This window comes from Rhinolophus ferrumequinum, chromosome 11, assembly GCF_004115265.2.
Source record: "Rhinolophus ferrumequinum isolate MPI-CBG mRhiFer1 chromosome 11, mRhiFer1_v1.p, whole genome shotgun sequence".
Taxonomy (NCBI): Eukaryota; Metazoa; Chordata; class Mammalia; order Chiroptera; family Rhinolophidae; genus Rhinolophus; species Rhinolophus ferrumequinum.
The window spans coordinates 23,097,126-23,112,856 of record NC_046294.1 but is presented as its reverse complement, the minus strand read 5'-3'; the positions used below and the strand labels follow the sequence as shown (position 1 = coordinate 23,112,856).

Here is a 15,731-nt window from a genome sequence, read left to right as displayed (position 1 = left end):
AAATTTTTTATCTCCCGCCATATATATTTGTTTCCTTAAAGTGACTACATGTATGACTGTTCTAATATATCCAGTGTATCATAAAGCATACACAGAATAAGGACATTTGAAAAGGATGACAAAAAAATGAATCATCTTGTAAATTTCCTGGTTAAACCTTGTTTCCCCGAAAATAAGACCTAGCCGGACAATCAGCTCTAATGCATCTTTTGGAGCAAACATTAATATAAGACCTGGTCTTATTTTACTATAAGACCGGGTATAGTATAACATCACGTCACGTCACGTCACACCACGCCACGCCATGCCATGCCATGTCTTATTTTACTATAATATAAGAACAGGTATGATATGACATGATATGATATACGATAGGATATGATATAATATAAGACTGGGTCTTACATTAATTTTTGCTTCAAAATACGCATTAGAGCTGATTGTCCAACTAGGTCTTATTTTCGGGGAAACATGGTATACACCACAGAGACCATTTGTCTCTTTAGAGACATAGGAGTTGATTCTTTTCTGATTGTGGTTATAATGTATCCTTCAAGTTCTTGTGTATGATATCTGAGCAATTTAAAATAAGGTAATCAAGACCCAGAAGTAAACTTTTACATTCACGGTTAATATTATCAGGTTGGTGCAAAAGTAATTGCAGTTTTTGCAATTATGTTTAACCTTTTAAACTACAATTACTTTTGCACCAACCTAATATTTATCCCAGGACCTCATATAATGCAAGTTTTTCTAATCAGGGAATCTCACTGACTAAGCAAGCCAACAAAAACCTGTAATGTTTCTCCCGATTGTTTGTCAGTATAGTCCATAATTTACAATTTTGAAATCATAATGGTCAATGTTAAAGTTTATTATGAACACTAATTTTAATATGCTTGTTTTTCTTTCAGATGACATTAAAGTATCAGTAAATGATTTTATCATCAAAGCAGCAGCTGTTACCCTTAAAGTAAGTAGCAAACCCCAATCATTTTGGCTTACAAGGTAGTCTCACGTCTTTGGATTGTATAGTAAATATAACTCTTATTTTTAAATCACAAACATTTCATAATTGTATTGTTAAAAGCATTGTATCATTTAATCTTACTCTCTAAGTTTTACCGATGAATAAACAGAATAAAAAGGCTTAAAACTAATTATAGTAGAATAAAGACCACTTGTTCAACAAATACTAATTGTGCTAAAAGGCATTAGAAGTATGGTAGTGAACAAAAGCCTACATATTTTCTACTCTCTACGTATATTCTAGTTAGGAGAGACAAATGTACATTTGATAATGAAAGTGCTGAGGAGAAAAAGCAGGGTAAGGTGTCAATAAGTAGGGGTATTATTTTCAAAAAGGAAGGCTTCTCCAGCAAGGTGAAAATTGAGACAAGGCCTGCAAATGGAGAAGGAGGGAGCCAAGTGGATATCTGCTAGAAGATTGTTTCAGATGGGAACAGCAACCACAAAGTCTATGAGGATAAAGTGTGCCAGGAGTGGAACTGGCAAGGGCAGAGGGTAGGAGATGGGAGTCAAAATGTTAAAAAGACGATGGAGTTGAGTGTGGCCTGACGTACCCAAGGCCTTGGTGGCCATGGTGAAAACCAGGGATTTGATTAGGAATGAGAAGGAAGTCTTGGGAGGGTTTTGAGCAAAGAACTAATGTGATCCGACTTACACTTAGAAACAGGAGAGACTGCTGTGGTTGTGTGGAGTACAGCTCGTGGAGAGAAAGGGCTGAAGCAGCGAACTGTCCTACAGAAGATGACAGTGGTTTGCACTAGAGTGGTAGGAATGACGCTGGGGTGAAGTGGAGCTTCGGTTACATTTCAAAAGCAGAGCCAACAGGATTTGCTGATGGATTGGAGATGGGATGTGAGAGAAAGGACGAACATTTGGGCCCAAAGCAATGGGAGGCATGGAGTTTTCCATGAACTGAGATTGGGAAAATGGGAGAGGAGTAGGTTTGAGGCAGGGAATCTAGAGTTTGGTTTTGAACATACGTATTAAGATTGAGAAGCCTCATGGTCTCCCAATATAGTGGAGGTGGCAGGAAGACCAGTGAACAGTGCAGGCGTCTGACTAGAGATGTCAGTCTAACAGCCCGGGCTGGCTGACTTCCTGCTCATGCCTTCTTTCTATAACTAGGCTACTTTTCTGGATCACTGCGTAGTAAGTGCTTTCTGTAAAGTACATTTGTGAGGAATTTTTTTATGTCTTGAACAATACAGTAATAGACTTTTAAAGGCATGCCTTTTCAGCTGTTCATATCTACATGTTCATATAGCTTTTGTCTTCTGACCAAATAATGCTGTGAATTACATTAATGATTTTCTAATTAGGAATTATTCTTGCCCTACTTAAATGAATCTCTAGTGGCCATTAACTGGTTGGTATTTGTTAATATTTCATTTCATAATTTTGTAATTATAATTTAAATTTTATGCTAGCTTTGTCAGGCTTTTTTTTCAATGGCTTCATCAAAATGAATTTGGATACTTTTTTGCTTTTCTTTCTCTGTGCTTATTTCAGTATTATCAAGATGTTCATTTCTTGAAGTTTTATAGAATTCACCAGTAAAAATATCTGAGCCTAGTTCTACTAAGAGGAGGAAGCCTTGGCAACTTTCTCATTTTTCTCCCCACAATTATTAAGCTGTTTAATTTTCAGCTTTTTCTTGAGTCAGTCTTTGAAACATATATTCCCAGAAAAATCATTCATTTCATTTGTATTCCCAAACTCACTAGCCTAGAGTCATTTAAATTTGTTTCTTATAATTATTTTAATGTTCTCAGTGCCTGAGGATTTTCTGAACTCTGTCTTGCTTTCATTATTGCATATTTATATTCTGACTCCTTTTATATTGTTTCATTATGTATTTCTTCATTTCCTTGGGTCTATCTTGATTAGAGGTATCTTGTTAGAAAACTTGAATATGTAATTCAGTATAATTATTTTTTATTAATAGAATATAAGATTATCAATTTTCCTTTGAGTACAACTTAAGCTACGTACCATATGGTTTTGTTACGTAGCTTTCTAATTAAATTTATTTGCCAAATATTCTTCATTTGTGAGGGTTATTTACCTTAGGGGAGTGGTCAGAAGTTAGATAAGTAGTTAGAACCAAATTGTGGATTGCCCTGTTTACATGACATGCAGGGAGACGTGGATTTTACTCTATAGAAAGCAAAGAATTTTTGAGAAGAGAGTTTGTTTTTTATTTCTATTTTTCAGCATCATTTTCTCCTATGATATTTGGCAACATTATCAGTGTACATTGTTTCCAGGCATTTAGTCATTACATCTGTTTTTTTTTTCATCCTCAGTGTAGAGATATATATATATATATATACATATATTCACATGTAGGATATATCCCATGATTATGAAGCTAGGAAATCTCTCCTAAACAGGGAATTTATTTATTTGTTAAGGGCCTGCTGATACCTCCCAGGGCTGTGCTAGACAGTCAGGCTTCCTTCGTGCCATAGGAATAAGGGGGATGAATGTCACTGTCCTCCTTCTCTCTCCTCTTCTCCTCAAGGTCATGTTGGTCAAATGTTGTTGAGGCAGGAGGTATAACAAATGTTAAATACTTTCTAGCAATCAAGTGAAACAAAGGGAGCCCTTTTTTTAACCATGACGTAAAGAGATCAAAATATGTACCTCATCAGAATTTCCTTGAGCTTGTTTGAAAAAAGATGGCATGTTTAGTTATTCTTCCCAAACGTAAAAGACATTTAGCACAGAGATCCAAACCAATTTTTCAAACCGAATTTTTATTTATTTCCTTCTGTCTAGCTGTATTCACTTTCAGCATGCATAATAATATTAGTTATTTTTCTGTAACTGCCTTGGTCTAGCACTGTTTCTTTAGTAACGTGTTTTTTTCCATTTCTGTTTTCTAGCAAATGCCAAGTGTTAATGTAAGCTGGGATGGAGAAGGCCCAAAACAACTGCCCTTTATTGACATTTCAGTGGCTGTGGCAACAGATAAAGGTTTAATTACACCGATCATAAAAGATGCTGCTGCCAAGGGTATACAAGAAATTGCTGACTCTGTAAAGGTATGCCTTAAGAAATACTGTTGTTTCAAAATGTTAGTTGAGCATTTACTTTCTGATAATGTCTTGTTGTGATCTGGTTACCCTATGATTAATATACATTTATCTATACATAATTACCTATCTATCTGTATGTAATTCCACTATGCACTTACATGGTGGAGAGTTCACGAACTAATTGTCCGACCTCGTATATTTATATATACAGGTGTGTGTATATAAGTATGTGTGTATATTTCCAAGTGATTGTCAGTTGTGTTTATGGAGTTTTAAGTTTTTATCCAGGTATAACCCATTTTAAGAACATTTAACCTTCAGAAATTTAGAAATAACACAGACAATTCAGGGTCACTAGTATTCAAGTTCCAGATGAGTGCTATACTTCCCAAAGTCTAGATGACATTTTAGAATGATTTTAAAGTTAAGGCTTAAAATATACTTTTGTGAAATTGGTAATGGATAGACCTCACTGTTAACATCATTTTATTCTTAAAAGCTTATTCATTCGTTTCTAGAATTGAGACCACTAAAAGTACTGAGTATTCCAGAAGCAAAAGTCCTTTTTTTCCCTCCAGTTTCTAGAAAAGCATTTTTGTAGCTCCAATATGGAGAAATCTGATTTCACTAAAAACAGCACGTTGATTAGGCAGGAAGACAGGCAATAGGCAGCTTTGCTATCCTTCAGCTTTGATAATAATTTCTAAAGGTGTTTTTGGGAAGAAATATCACAAGTCTTGAAGTGTTAGCATTGAAAATTTCAGATTCATTTAGGTAAGTGATTGTTTTCTTTTTTCATTTCGCAAGGACCGGTTGTATATACTATAGTGGCAGAACAAGTTATAAGGGGGATAAAAAGTAGAAGGTAAGACTTCTTTGGGGAGCTGACAATATATAAACGTATAGACTTACTTGCCCCAAATAAATAAATGAATGCAAGGAAACCTAGTTTAAAAAACATACCCTTGGGATCTTAGAGTTAGATGTGACCTTAGTGGAATTGACATTGTAAAGCCTTTCTTCACTCCTCTTTAAAAAGATTTGCGGAGTGTGTTTTTAGTAGATAAAAATGCAACTTTTTCCTAATTGAGAGGTAGCATTAATTTGACCAATTTAAAAGTCATAGTAATAGAGGGGGGTTTACTAGGATAGTGCATGCCTTTATTCATGAAGGGTTTTCAGCAACAGTGAGAATACATGTATTTTAATATTTTTGTGAAGTTCAAAAGAAATCTAATTTAACTGGAGCGTTCCAATTTCGTTATCTTTATACATGTTAAATTTTTAAAATTAACCATTATATGAAGGTTTCTTTGATTTTGACCAATTGACCGATTTTACTACTGTAATGAATAGTTCTTAAGCTTTGTGAGCATTGTCTCTCTTTTGCATCCTGAAAGAACTGAAGGTGAGGTGCTAAAGAAGCCGTGTTAGTAGCCCCCCGACAGTGGGAAGGGCAGTCTTAACCCGGCGGAGTGACCCAGGGCCTCTGGGAGTCCTTGGGCCTTTCCTGTAATTCCTAGCAGCTCTTAAGGTTTGCTGTGCCCAGGCTGCTCCTCGTCCTGCCTGCGTCCCTCTCCGACCCTGCTGCGTATCTACGACCAGCACTCCGCTCTCTTCTTGTGATACACCAGACACTAGGCTCAGCATTTCATATACTGGATTTTGCCATGTATACTGCACTCCCGTGTATAAATGAGCACCCGCGTTTTTGGCCCAATCTTTCAGGAAAAAAAACTTTTAAAAATTTTTTAATTCAAATTTTTATTTGTTTACATTTAGGTACTTATTTTTTGTATTATAAATGAATTTTAGCATTTATTTTTTAACATATTATGGTACAAGAAATTTTAGGTAACTAATTACAAAACACAAGAACATATACAAGGTACAAGAAATGTTATGTACCGGTAACAAATTAACAATATTTATGCATCACAATCACAGAAGACCAAGAACTCTTCGTAGTTGATCATAAGTTCAACAAAACCGATTATCATATTCCAGGATATTATTTTGCATATGGATATTGTGACTGATTTCTAGAGTTAAACTTTTAACTCATAAGCATAAATAAAAGAATTACAAACATTTATAGAGAAACGGAATTAGTACTACCCATGTATAATGCACAGCCTTATTTTCCCCCCACAAATTTGGGCAAAAAGTGCGTATAATACGTGGCAAAAGACGGTAATCCTATTAGCCCAATAGTATAGTTGGAAGCTAAACTTCCCCATTTTAAAATTGAGGAAACTGAGTTGAACTCTTTTAAGAAATTTGCCCAAGATGATGCATTTAGAAAGCAGTGGAAGTGAGGATTTATTTAAACGCAGGCATTTTTCACTTCAGATGCCACTTTCTTAGGCGTTCTGTGACTTCCACAGCAAAAATACCTTTCTGACATTTTCCCTGTTTTATTGACTTCGTATGGTTTATACTTTATTTGTTGATCCTTCTATGTTCCCTACTGTCTCACATTGACTGTCGTGTTCATTGCCATATATCCAATTCTAGAAGAGTGCTTGGAAGATAGTAGTTGCTCAATTAATTAAAAAAAATTTTTTTTCAATAAAATTTTTTACCGAAATTAATTTTCCAAGGAGTTTGCAGGTCCCTGGAAATTTATCTGTGGACCCCAGCTTAAAAACACCTGCACTAAGTATTTACTTCTTGACCCTCAGTAATCCCAAGGATGTCAATGTGTGGTGCTAATGGCATATCTCAGCGAAGTTCAAGTTTGTATTTCTTAAATAAAGTAATATAGTGACAAACCTTACATCCCACACTATTCTTAATTCTTCATTAATTATAGTAGTTTTAAAAGGCAGGGAAAAGTGTATCACATTAGTACTCAGTAATTTTTTTGAATGAATTTGTGAGACGTGATATATTTTAGAAATGCTTGCTAGTCGTATTACATCCTTCCAGATAGATGTGTCAGGTAAAACCTGCTTTGACTTTTAGTTCACATTTCACATTACCAGGAAAGCCCGGTGAGAATTAGGATTTTTCAGAACCAGCGATTCTCCTCAGAATCTATTTTTACTCCAGGCTCTTAGAGTTCACTGATAGGAATATCCTGCTAGTGTATTTAAGGTCTACAGAGGTTTTTTAAAGTGTATCATGTGCGCTTGCAATCAAGTTTTTCAAATGAATATGCTTTTTATTTGTTTTTATGTGGTGGCTCATCAGGATGTGTGGAGGTCATCTGCCTTGAAAGAAGTGCCTTTCAGAGTCCACATGATATGTGCCTGTTCAAATCATGTGAACAGTTATATTGCTTAAGGCAGGAAAAATGCATTTGTAGATTGTTCTCTCTACTTCTGATACTCTGTGGACTATAGAAATCTAAGTTTGTTCTCTCTACTTCTGATACTCTGTGGACTATATAAATCTAAGTCCATCTCTTCATTTTTCATTTTGGATCCAAATAGTTTCATAAGTAACTATATCCAAATAGTATAAATCTGTAGTTGTTTCAGTTGCAGTAAGTCACAGTGATACATTGAGATCATTTTTAGATTTATAAAGAATGTTTTCTTTTTTAAAATTTAACTAATCTATGGTTAAAATTAAATAGCTATTAACAGTGGTTGTAATTGTACTTACGTTAGCTATATAATCCAGAATATTAAGTAAGCCATAGATTTATTTCATCTACGCAAATGACAGTAGCTTTATTTTTCCTCTTCTCTTCTCATAAAGTAATTCATTATTAATTTTATATATATACATAATGATTCAATCTCTATTCTCTTTTGAAGAATTGAAAAATAAAGATTAACAGAAGTGTGGTTAATTGCAAGTGCAAATAAATGAAAAATTAATGACAATTCTTCTTTTTCTCTTTTTTTTACTGGGGAATATTGGGGAACAGTGTGTTTCTCCAGGGCCCATCAGCTCCAAGTCATTGTCCTTCAGTCTAGTTGTGGAGGGCACAACTAGTGGACTTGGCTCAACTCCAAGTCCAGTCGCTGTTTTTTTTCAATCTTTAGTTGGAGGGGGCACAGCCCACCATCCCATGTGGGAATTGAACCGGCAACCTTGTTGTTCAGAGCTCGTGCTCTAACCAGCTGAGCCATCAAGCCACCCCAATGACTTCTTAAAGTCACTCTCGGGGTGTCATCCGTCTCTCTGAAAGTTTTTAGAAATCAATATTGTCAAGAGTGATATGAAATTACTACATTTTTGTAGCAATGTAAACTGGACTAGCTCATTCAGGAAATGCTTCAACTATAAGATCAAGAATCAAAATAATGTCCATTTTCTGGGACTTAGTAATTCCACTTCTGAGAATAATATGAAATCATTGAAAAGAAACCAATGAACCAAAGTATCACACTGGGGAAATGACTAAGTAAATTCTGGCAGATGCAGTTCTTAGGTTATTAAGCAGACATTAAAAAAGTCGTTTATAAAATGACTTAACACAAAAGATGTTTAGAATATTGAAAAGTAAAATATAAAGTTCTGTTTGTTTTTTTTTTTTTTTACAACTGTCTGAAATTATATATATGTTATGGGTAAAAAAGAGCCAAAAACTGAAAGATGAACACTGATATGTTGGTTGTGGGTTTGTTGTGAGTACATAATATATTTAAAATACTAGATCGACAAGAATGGCTTCTTCTAATATTTTACCTTACAAGAAAAAATTGATGCACAACATAGAAAACACTGAGGCATTCTGCATAGTAGTGGTGCACAAGCTAATTCCAACATTTGAAGAATTTTTAAAGGAAAGTGATGTTTCTAGATTTTTGATTCTCATCTTTAGCTTGCTAGGTTATCTGTGCTCTAACTTGTTCATTTTTTAAAATTGTTTTAGAGAAAATTATATATCTTTTAAAACATCTTATGAAGTCAAATCAAAGCATATCAGGAATGAGTGTGTCCCTTGTATAAATACTTCAAGTGACAAATGGCCTTTGCTGTGCATGCCATAGTATTGGTTGACACACTTTGTTTGTATTTTTCCCAGGCTTTATCAAAGAAAGCAAGAGATGGAAAATTGTTACCTGAAGAATACCAAGGAGGATCTTTTAGGTAAAATTTAAACTCTTAATTATCAATAGCATCAACAGATATGAAACTTATAAAGTCCATATTAACTGGTTTTATTTTCTGAAACAGTTTTTAAATTTAAGTTAAATATCACATACTTTATTTAGATAACAGAATATGTGAAAATATATAATCAGGCTTTTGTATCAAAGCGAGTAGGAACCCATTAGGGTTAGTTATTTAACCCATTCAAAGGTTCATAGAATGGCATTCAGAGTCTGAAATGTAAAGAAATATACATAAATACAATAGGTTTATAAATCTCAATTTTTTTTCTTGCGGTTTGGACCCTTCAGTTGTTACCGGCTCTAATAATATATATAAATACAATGGATTTATAAATCTCAATTTTTTTTCTTGCGGTCTGGACCCTTCAGTTGTTACCGGCTCTATTCTTGTTAAAGTGTAACTTACACACAGTCAAGTACACTGCACGTAGCTTGAATGTTTTACAAAGTAAAGAAGCCTATGTAACTAACCAAAGGAAGATACACTCTCTTTACCCTTCCTCATCATCACCCCCTTTAAGATAACCACTGTTCTGAAAATGATAACCATAGGCTTGTATTGCTAGCTTTCATCTTTATATAAATCCATATTCTTGGTGTCTGACTTCTTTTACTCAACATTGTGAGATTACTCCCATATTGCTGTGTGAAGCAGCCATTTTTCTGATACGGCAGTGTATTCTGTTCTGTAGTATGCTGTATAAATATGCCAGTATTCATTTTGTTGTTGGGCATTTGTGTTGTTTACAGTTTGGTGCTATTACAAATAATGGTGCTATGAACATTTTCTTAGTGTCTTATGGTGACTAAATATATGTATTTTTGTTGTGTAGACCTGAAAGTATAATTGCTGGGTTAAACATTTTAATAGATTCTGCGAACAATTTAACAAAATGGTTATACAAATTTATACTTACATCAACAGCGTATGAGAATTCCCATTAGTAATGTTAGTTTTTAAATTTTAACAATTCTTAGGGTATATAGTGGTACTGTTTGTGGTCAGGGAAATGCAAATTAATGATGTTGAAAATTGTTTTCATTTACCTGTCAGCCATTTGAGTATATGGTAACTCACCAGACCAAGTACCTGTTGAAGTCTTGTGTCTATTTTTAAAAATGATTTGTAGAAGTTCTTATTTCCAGATACACAGACTTTTGTAGGATATATATTATTTCAAACACGATTTCCCACTCTGTGTCTTGCCTTTAGAACTTTCTTGATGGTATTTTTTAATAAACAGAATTTCTGAATTTTAATGAGGTCCTATTTATCAGTATTTTCCCTCATAGTCGGTGCTATATGTTTTCTGTTAGGAATTATCTCCTGAAGAGTCACAAAGTAATTCACCTGTGTTGTCTTCTAGAAGCTTTATAACTTTTCACATGTACATCATAATCCATCTAAAACTAGATTTTTTTTTATGGTGTAAAGATAAAAGTCAAGATTCTCTTTTTTTCCTTATGTGGATATTAATTTGATCCAATGTCGTATATTTAAAAAATGATTCCTTCTCCATAGTATTGAGAAGGTGACCGTTTATGTGTTCGGTCTGTTTCCGTGTTCTTTCTTCTTTTCAGTCGTGTATTTGTGTATCCCTTTCTCACCACCACCGAGCTATAACTTTTGATGTCGGTAATGAAAGTCTGTCTGTTTTGTTCACCCTCGAGATTGTCTTTCCTGGCTCTGTGTATTTCCAAAGAAATCTTCGAAATTTTTCTTACCCACACATACACACATACATACACACCTTTCTGGGATTTTGATTGGGATTGCATTGAATCTTTTGATGAGTTAAAGGAGAATTGATCTTTGCAGCATTGAGTCTTCCAGTCAGTGAACATGGTGTAAACCATTGTTTATTCAGTTCTTTGATTTCCTTCAGTTATGTCTTAAAATTTTTTATATAGTGGCCTTACATAGGTTTCATTAGATTTCTTCCTTGATATTTTTTGATACTATTGTAAATGGTATTGTTCTTCAATTTTATTTTATAATTACAACGACTTGTATATAAATATAAAATGAATTTTTATATTGACCTTTTGTCTAGTGACTTAGCTAAATTCACTTACTAATCTGACTGGTTTATCTGTAGTCTTTTTTTTAACTTTTTTTATTAGTTTCAGGTGCACAAAATAATGTAATAGTTAGACATTTATCATTTATATCCCTCACACAGTGGTAACCCCCCTCCCCCATCCACTACCCCTCTGACATCGCACACAGCCATTACATTTCCACCGTCTCTATTCCTAATGCTGTACTCCGCTTCTTGGAAATATATATATATATATATATATATATATATATATATATATCAAATTGTAGGTGACATTCATTATTGTTCAGCTTCAGCTTCAGGTGTACAGTGCTGTGATCAGGCATCTACATCATCCCTGAGGTCGTCTCCCTAATGAGACAAGTGTCCACCCTATACAATCTTTATAACATTATTGATTACATTCCCCAAATTGTCTTTCGTATCCCTGTGGCAATCTTGTGGTTACCGACTGTGCTTTCTAATCCCCTCACCTTCCCCCTTATTCCCACCCCCCCCCATTTAGCAATCCTCAGTTTTTCCTCTATGTCTCTGAGACTGTTTCTGATTAGTTCATTCATTCATTATTTTCTTTAGATTCCACATATAAGTGAGATCATATGGTATTTGTCTTTGTCTGACTTATTTCACTTAGCATAATGTTCTCTAGGTCCATCCGTATTGTTGCAAATGGTAAGATTTCATTCTTTATGGCTGTGTAAAATTCCATTGTATAAATGTACCACAGTTTCTTAATCCAGTCGTCTACCGATGGGCATTTCGGTTGTTTCCATGTCTTGGATATTGTGTATCCGATAAGAGATTAATATCCCAAATTTTTAAAAAGCTCACTCAACTCCAAAAAAATAAATAACCCAATTAAAAAGTGGGCGGAGGACATGAAAAGACATTTTTCTAAAGAGGACATAGGACATACAGATGGCAGACAGACAAATGAAAAAATGCTCAACCTCATTAACCATTAGAGAAATACAAATAAAAACTACAATGAGATACCACCTCACCCCAGTCAAAATGGCTATCATCAACAAATCAACAAACAACACGTGCTGGTGAGGATGTGGAGAAAAGGGAACCCTTGTGCACTGTTGGTGGGACTGCAGATTGGTGCTGCCACTATGGAAAACAGTATAGAGGTATCTCAAAAATCTGAAAATGGAACTACCTTATGTATGACCCAGCAGTTCCACTCCTAAGTATCTATCCGGAGAAATCCAAAACTCTAATTTGAAAAAAATGTATGCACCTCTATGTTTATTGCAGCACTATACACAATATCTGTAGAGTCTTCGATTTTCTGTGTATACAATCAGTTCATCTGTGAATAATGAAGTTTTAATTTGTTTCAGTCCTTACACCTTACATTTCTTTTTCTTGCCGCATGCCACTGCCTAGGACGTCTGGTTCAATGCTGAATAGATGTTTATATTAGATATAATATTTGTATGTGCATCAATATTTGTTTTTTGATACTATTGTCAATAATGTTGTTTGTCATTGATCTTTGACTTGATATAAGATCTGTAACACAATTTTTTAGTAAAGAGAAAAATGTATGCTTGGGGAAAGGGTTTTTTGAGGACATGCCACTTTCAGAGCTTTTTGTTTCCCCCTAGTATTTCCAACTTGGGGATGTTTGGCATCGATGAATTTACTGCAGTGATCAACCCTCCTCAGGCCTGCATTTTGGCTGTTGGGAGATTCCGACCTGTGCTGAAGCTCACTCAGGATGAAGAAGGAAATGACAAACTACAGCAGCACCAGCTCATCACGGTCACGATGTCCAGTGATGGCCGAGTGGTAGATGATGAGCTAGCCACCAGGTTTCTTGAAAGTTTTAAAGCAAACCTAGAGAATCCTATTCTACTTGCCTAGCCCTCACGGATAAAGCCATTACCCACAAACATAAACTATACGGAAAAACAATTATGTATTTAAGTGTGAAGTGGATGAAATGTTTATTTATTTAAGGTGAAAAAGTTGGACCTGAGTTGTCTGCATTTTCAGTTTGGGTTTAATGTTGTAGTAATAAATGATAACAAACTGTTACTGATGAGAAAGAACATTTAGTTAGATCCATTTTTAATATTTGGTGCTGTGCAACGGCGGTGTTAAACTAGATGTAAATTAAATTATGTTTTTGATTCCTTGCAACATTTTAGAGTATTTGAAAATGTATGATAAATTGTAAACTCAAAACAATTGTTAACATTTCTACTTAATTGTATTGAAATTAGGAGTAGTCTTCAAAGAGATGCCCATTAATTTAGCAGTGGGACCTCACTTTGACAAGCACTGCTCTAGATATACTTGAACCATTTAATATGTACAGAAGTTTATTCTGGATAATGGTAAATAAATAAGGATCACATTGTATTAGGGGTTGTGGCAACATTATTGAACTTTTTATGTATATATAGCCATATGTTTTAGAGTGCTTTCTATAATATCAGTCATATTTTTTACTACTGTAACACTGTGAACTTCTAAAGAGAAAGAATAAAAATAATCAAAACTGGAGAGAGACCAAAATATTTGTTTGTTTCAATGATAAACTATAGTTTAAATATCTAAACCCTCAGAAATAAGTGCTCGCCTTCATACTAAGTTGGAATATATTAAATTATGCTATTTCCTATCAAACATTTTAAGTTAGTGTTGATTTAAACACACAATGTTTCAAGTTAGTATTGTGCAATAAGATGTGAGAAAATACAAAAATTTCTGTTGTGTTTTAAGTGTTTCCGGCACAGATGTTTAGGGAAAACTTGAAGTAGATTAGTAATTTCCCTGGAACAGCTTGAAAGGGACTCCACAGAAGGAAAGAAGGAATTTAAAATTAATATGACATTGGGAAAATAACAGATAAGGAATGTAAAACTTTGGAAAGAGAGTAGAAGAGAAGGCTTATGAAGCAGGTGAGAACTATCTTTTAGTGAAATTTTCACTAATTATTGTAAAGGTTAGAAGAGCTTATTTCTCTCTTTTAACAACTCTGCTACAACTGGCAAGATAGCTGTACCGAAATTGGATGGTAATTTAATTAATCAGTCACAGAAAGGCTCGTGTTAGTAGCTGCCGGCGTTAGTATCTGCTGGCGTTAGTATCTGCCGGCATGAATCACCAGAAGAAAGACTACATGATACAGGTTGTATGCTGTGATTTGATTGGACTACTTATCCTCTAAGAAAAGAGCCTTCTAAAATAGAGCTCCTATCAATCGTTAGGAAAATGCGTAGTTCCAATCATTCAGTTTTTACAAGCTGTTTCTTAAAAATAGTCTTCAAAACTTTTGTCATATTAACAGTTGTACTGAAAGTGATAACCAAATGCCTCTTTCAAAACAACTTTTGTAAGTTACATTATTTGCAGTCAGTTTTTAACTGAAATTGTGTTTTCCCCTAATTTGTGTATGTGAGGGGCAGAGCATGAGCCAGCCATAAATAATCCTTGCCTTGGAGCTCTGTTTTCCACGGCCCGAGGTGCATAAACTATAATGCATCTGTTTCCCTGTAGGTGAACGGGCGTTGACCCCACCCCAGGGTGCCATACAGCGTTGTGAACTGCCAGGAGAAATGCTGTGTAAACTGAAGACATTTTAATTCTTCATGGCATCACAACCAGGCTTTTCATGTAATGAGTTGCTTCTCATAGATTGACTTTTCATGGTGTGGCTTCTCAGCTGTGGGTACAAGTGCTCATTCATGCTGACTCCAAGTATTTTCTCTAGTATCTCTATTCTGCTTAGGTTTAGGTTTATGTAAGGAGATTGTCATTTCATTTCTCAAAAGAATTGTGTTGCACTGTGAGGTCAAAGACTAACACTGATTTGGGAAAGAAGTATGGTATCCTTGGTTTGCATCATTATAGAGAACGAACTATGTGCTGCATGAGCCGGCTCTGTATGTGTGTGTGTGTGTATATATATATATTTGTAGTACTGATAGGTTTCACACTGAGAGGATGTAAAAATGAAATTTTCTCCCTGGCCATCTTTTTCCTCATTTAAACAGGGAGAATGACTATAATATTGGGAAGACTTCTATGGAAAAGGTAATGCCCATTCTAGTTAACACTTAGGCATGAAAATGACAATGAACATTAGAATTTATAAGTCAAAATGGCCCTGGTTGTCCCTGGTTGCAACTTGTAGTTAACATTTACAGGTACAGTTTGTTTGCTCACTATTTTGTAGCAGATGAAAATCATCAGTATACTGCTGGTGAGACTCCTTTGTTTGGAACATTACTAATAAATTTATATATACTGGTATAAGTACTTTATCTATAGTGTCAGATGGAACTTATATTTTCTTTTTTGCATTTTGGACGTAATTTAAGACTATGTTGTATAGGCCAGCCATTTGGGCATTATGCTACAAGTAAACCTAGTTTCCTAACCTTTTGTTGAAAGGTAGGTGGTGCTATGAGTTAATATATTATATGCTGAGTGTGGGAGAAAAATAAAAATGGCATTTAAATCTTCGTTTTCAAGGAAATCTGTCCTTATTGCACATTGCATGA

The 15,731-nt window shown here is 34.7% G+C and overlaps 1 protein-coding gene across 1 annotated transcript in view; it reads left to right on the top strand.

Moving 5' to 3' along the window:
• The window catches only part of PDHX (pyruvate dehydrogenase complex component X), a 62,169-nt gene extending 47,868 nt beyond the window's left edge, over positions 1-14,301 (top strand). The window contains exons 8-11 of the mRNA XM_033121546.1: positions 915-973; positions 3,918-4,076; positions 9,055-9,119; positions 12,825-14,301. Of these exons, the coding sequence (XP_032977437.1) occupies positions 915-973; positions 3,918-4,076; positions 9,055-9,119; positions 12,825-13,083 (542 nt within the window). The 3' untranslated portion in view covers positions 13,084-14,301. The remainder of the gene's footprint in view (positions 1-914; positions 974-3,917; positions 4,077-9,054; positions 9,120-12,824) is intronic.
• The last annotated feature ends 1,430 nt before the right edge of the window (positions 14,302-15,731 follow it).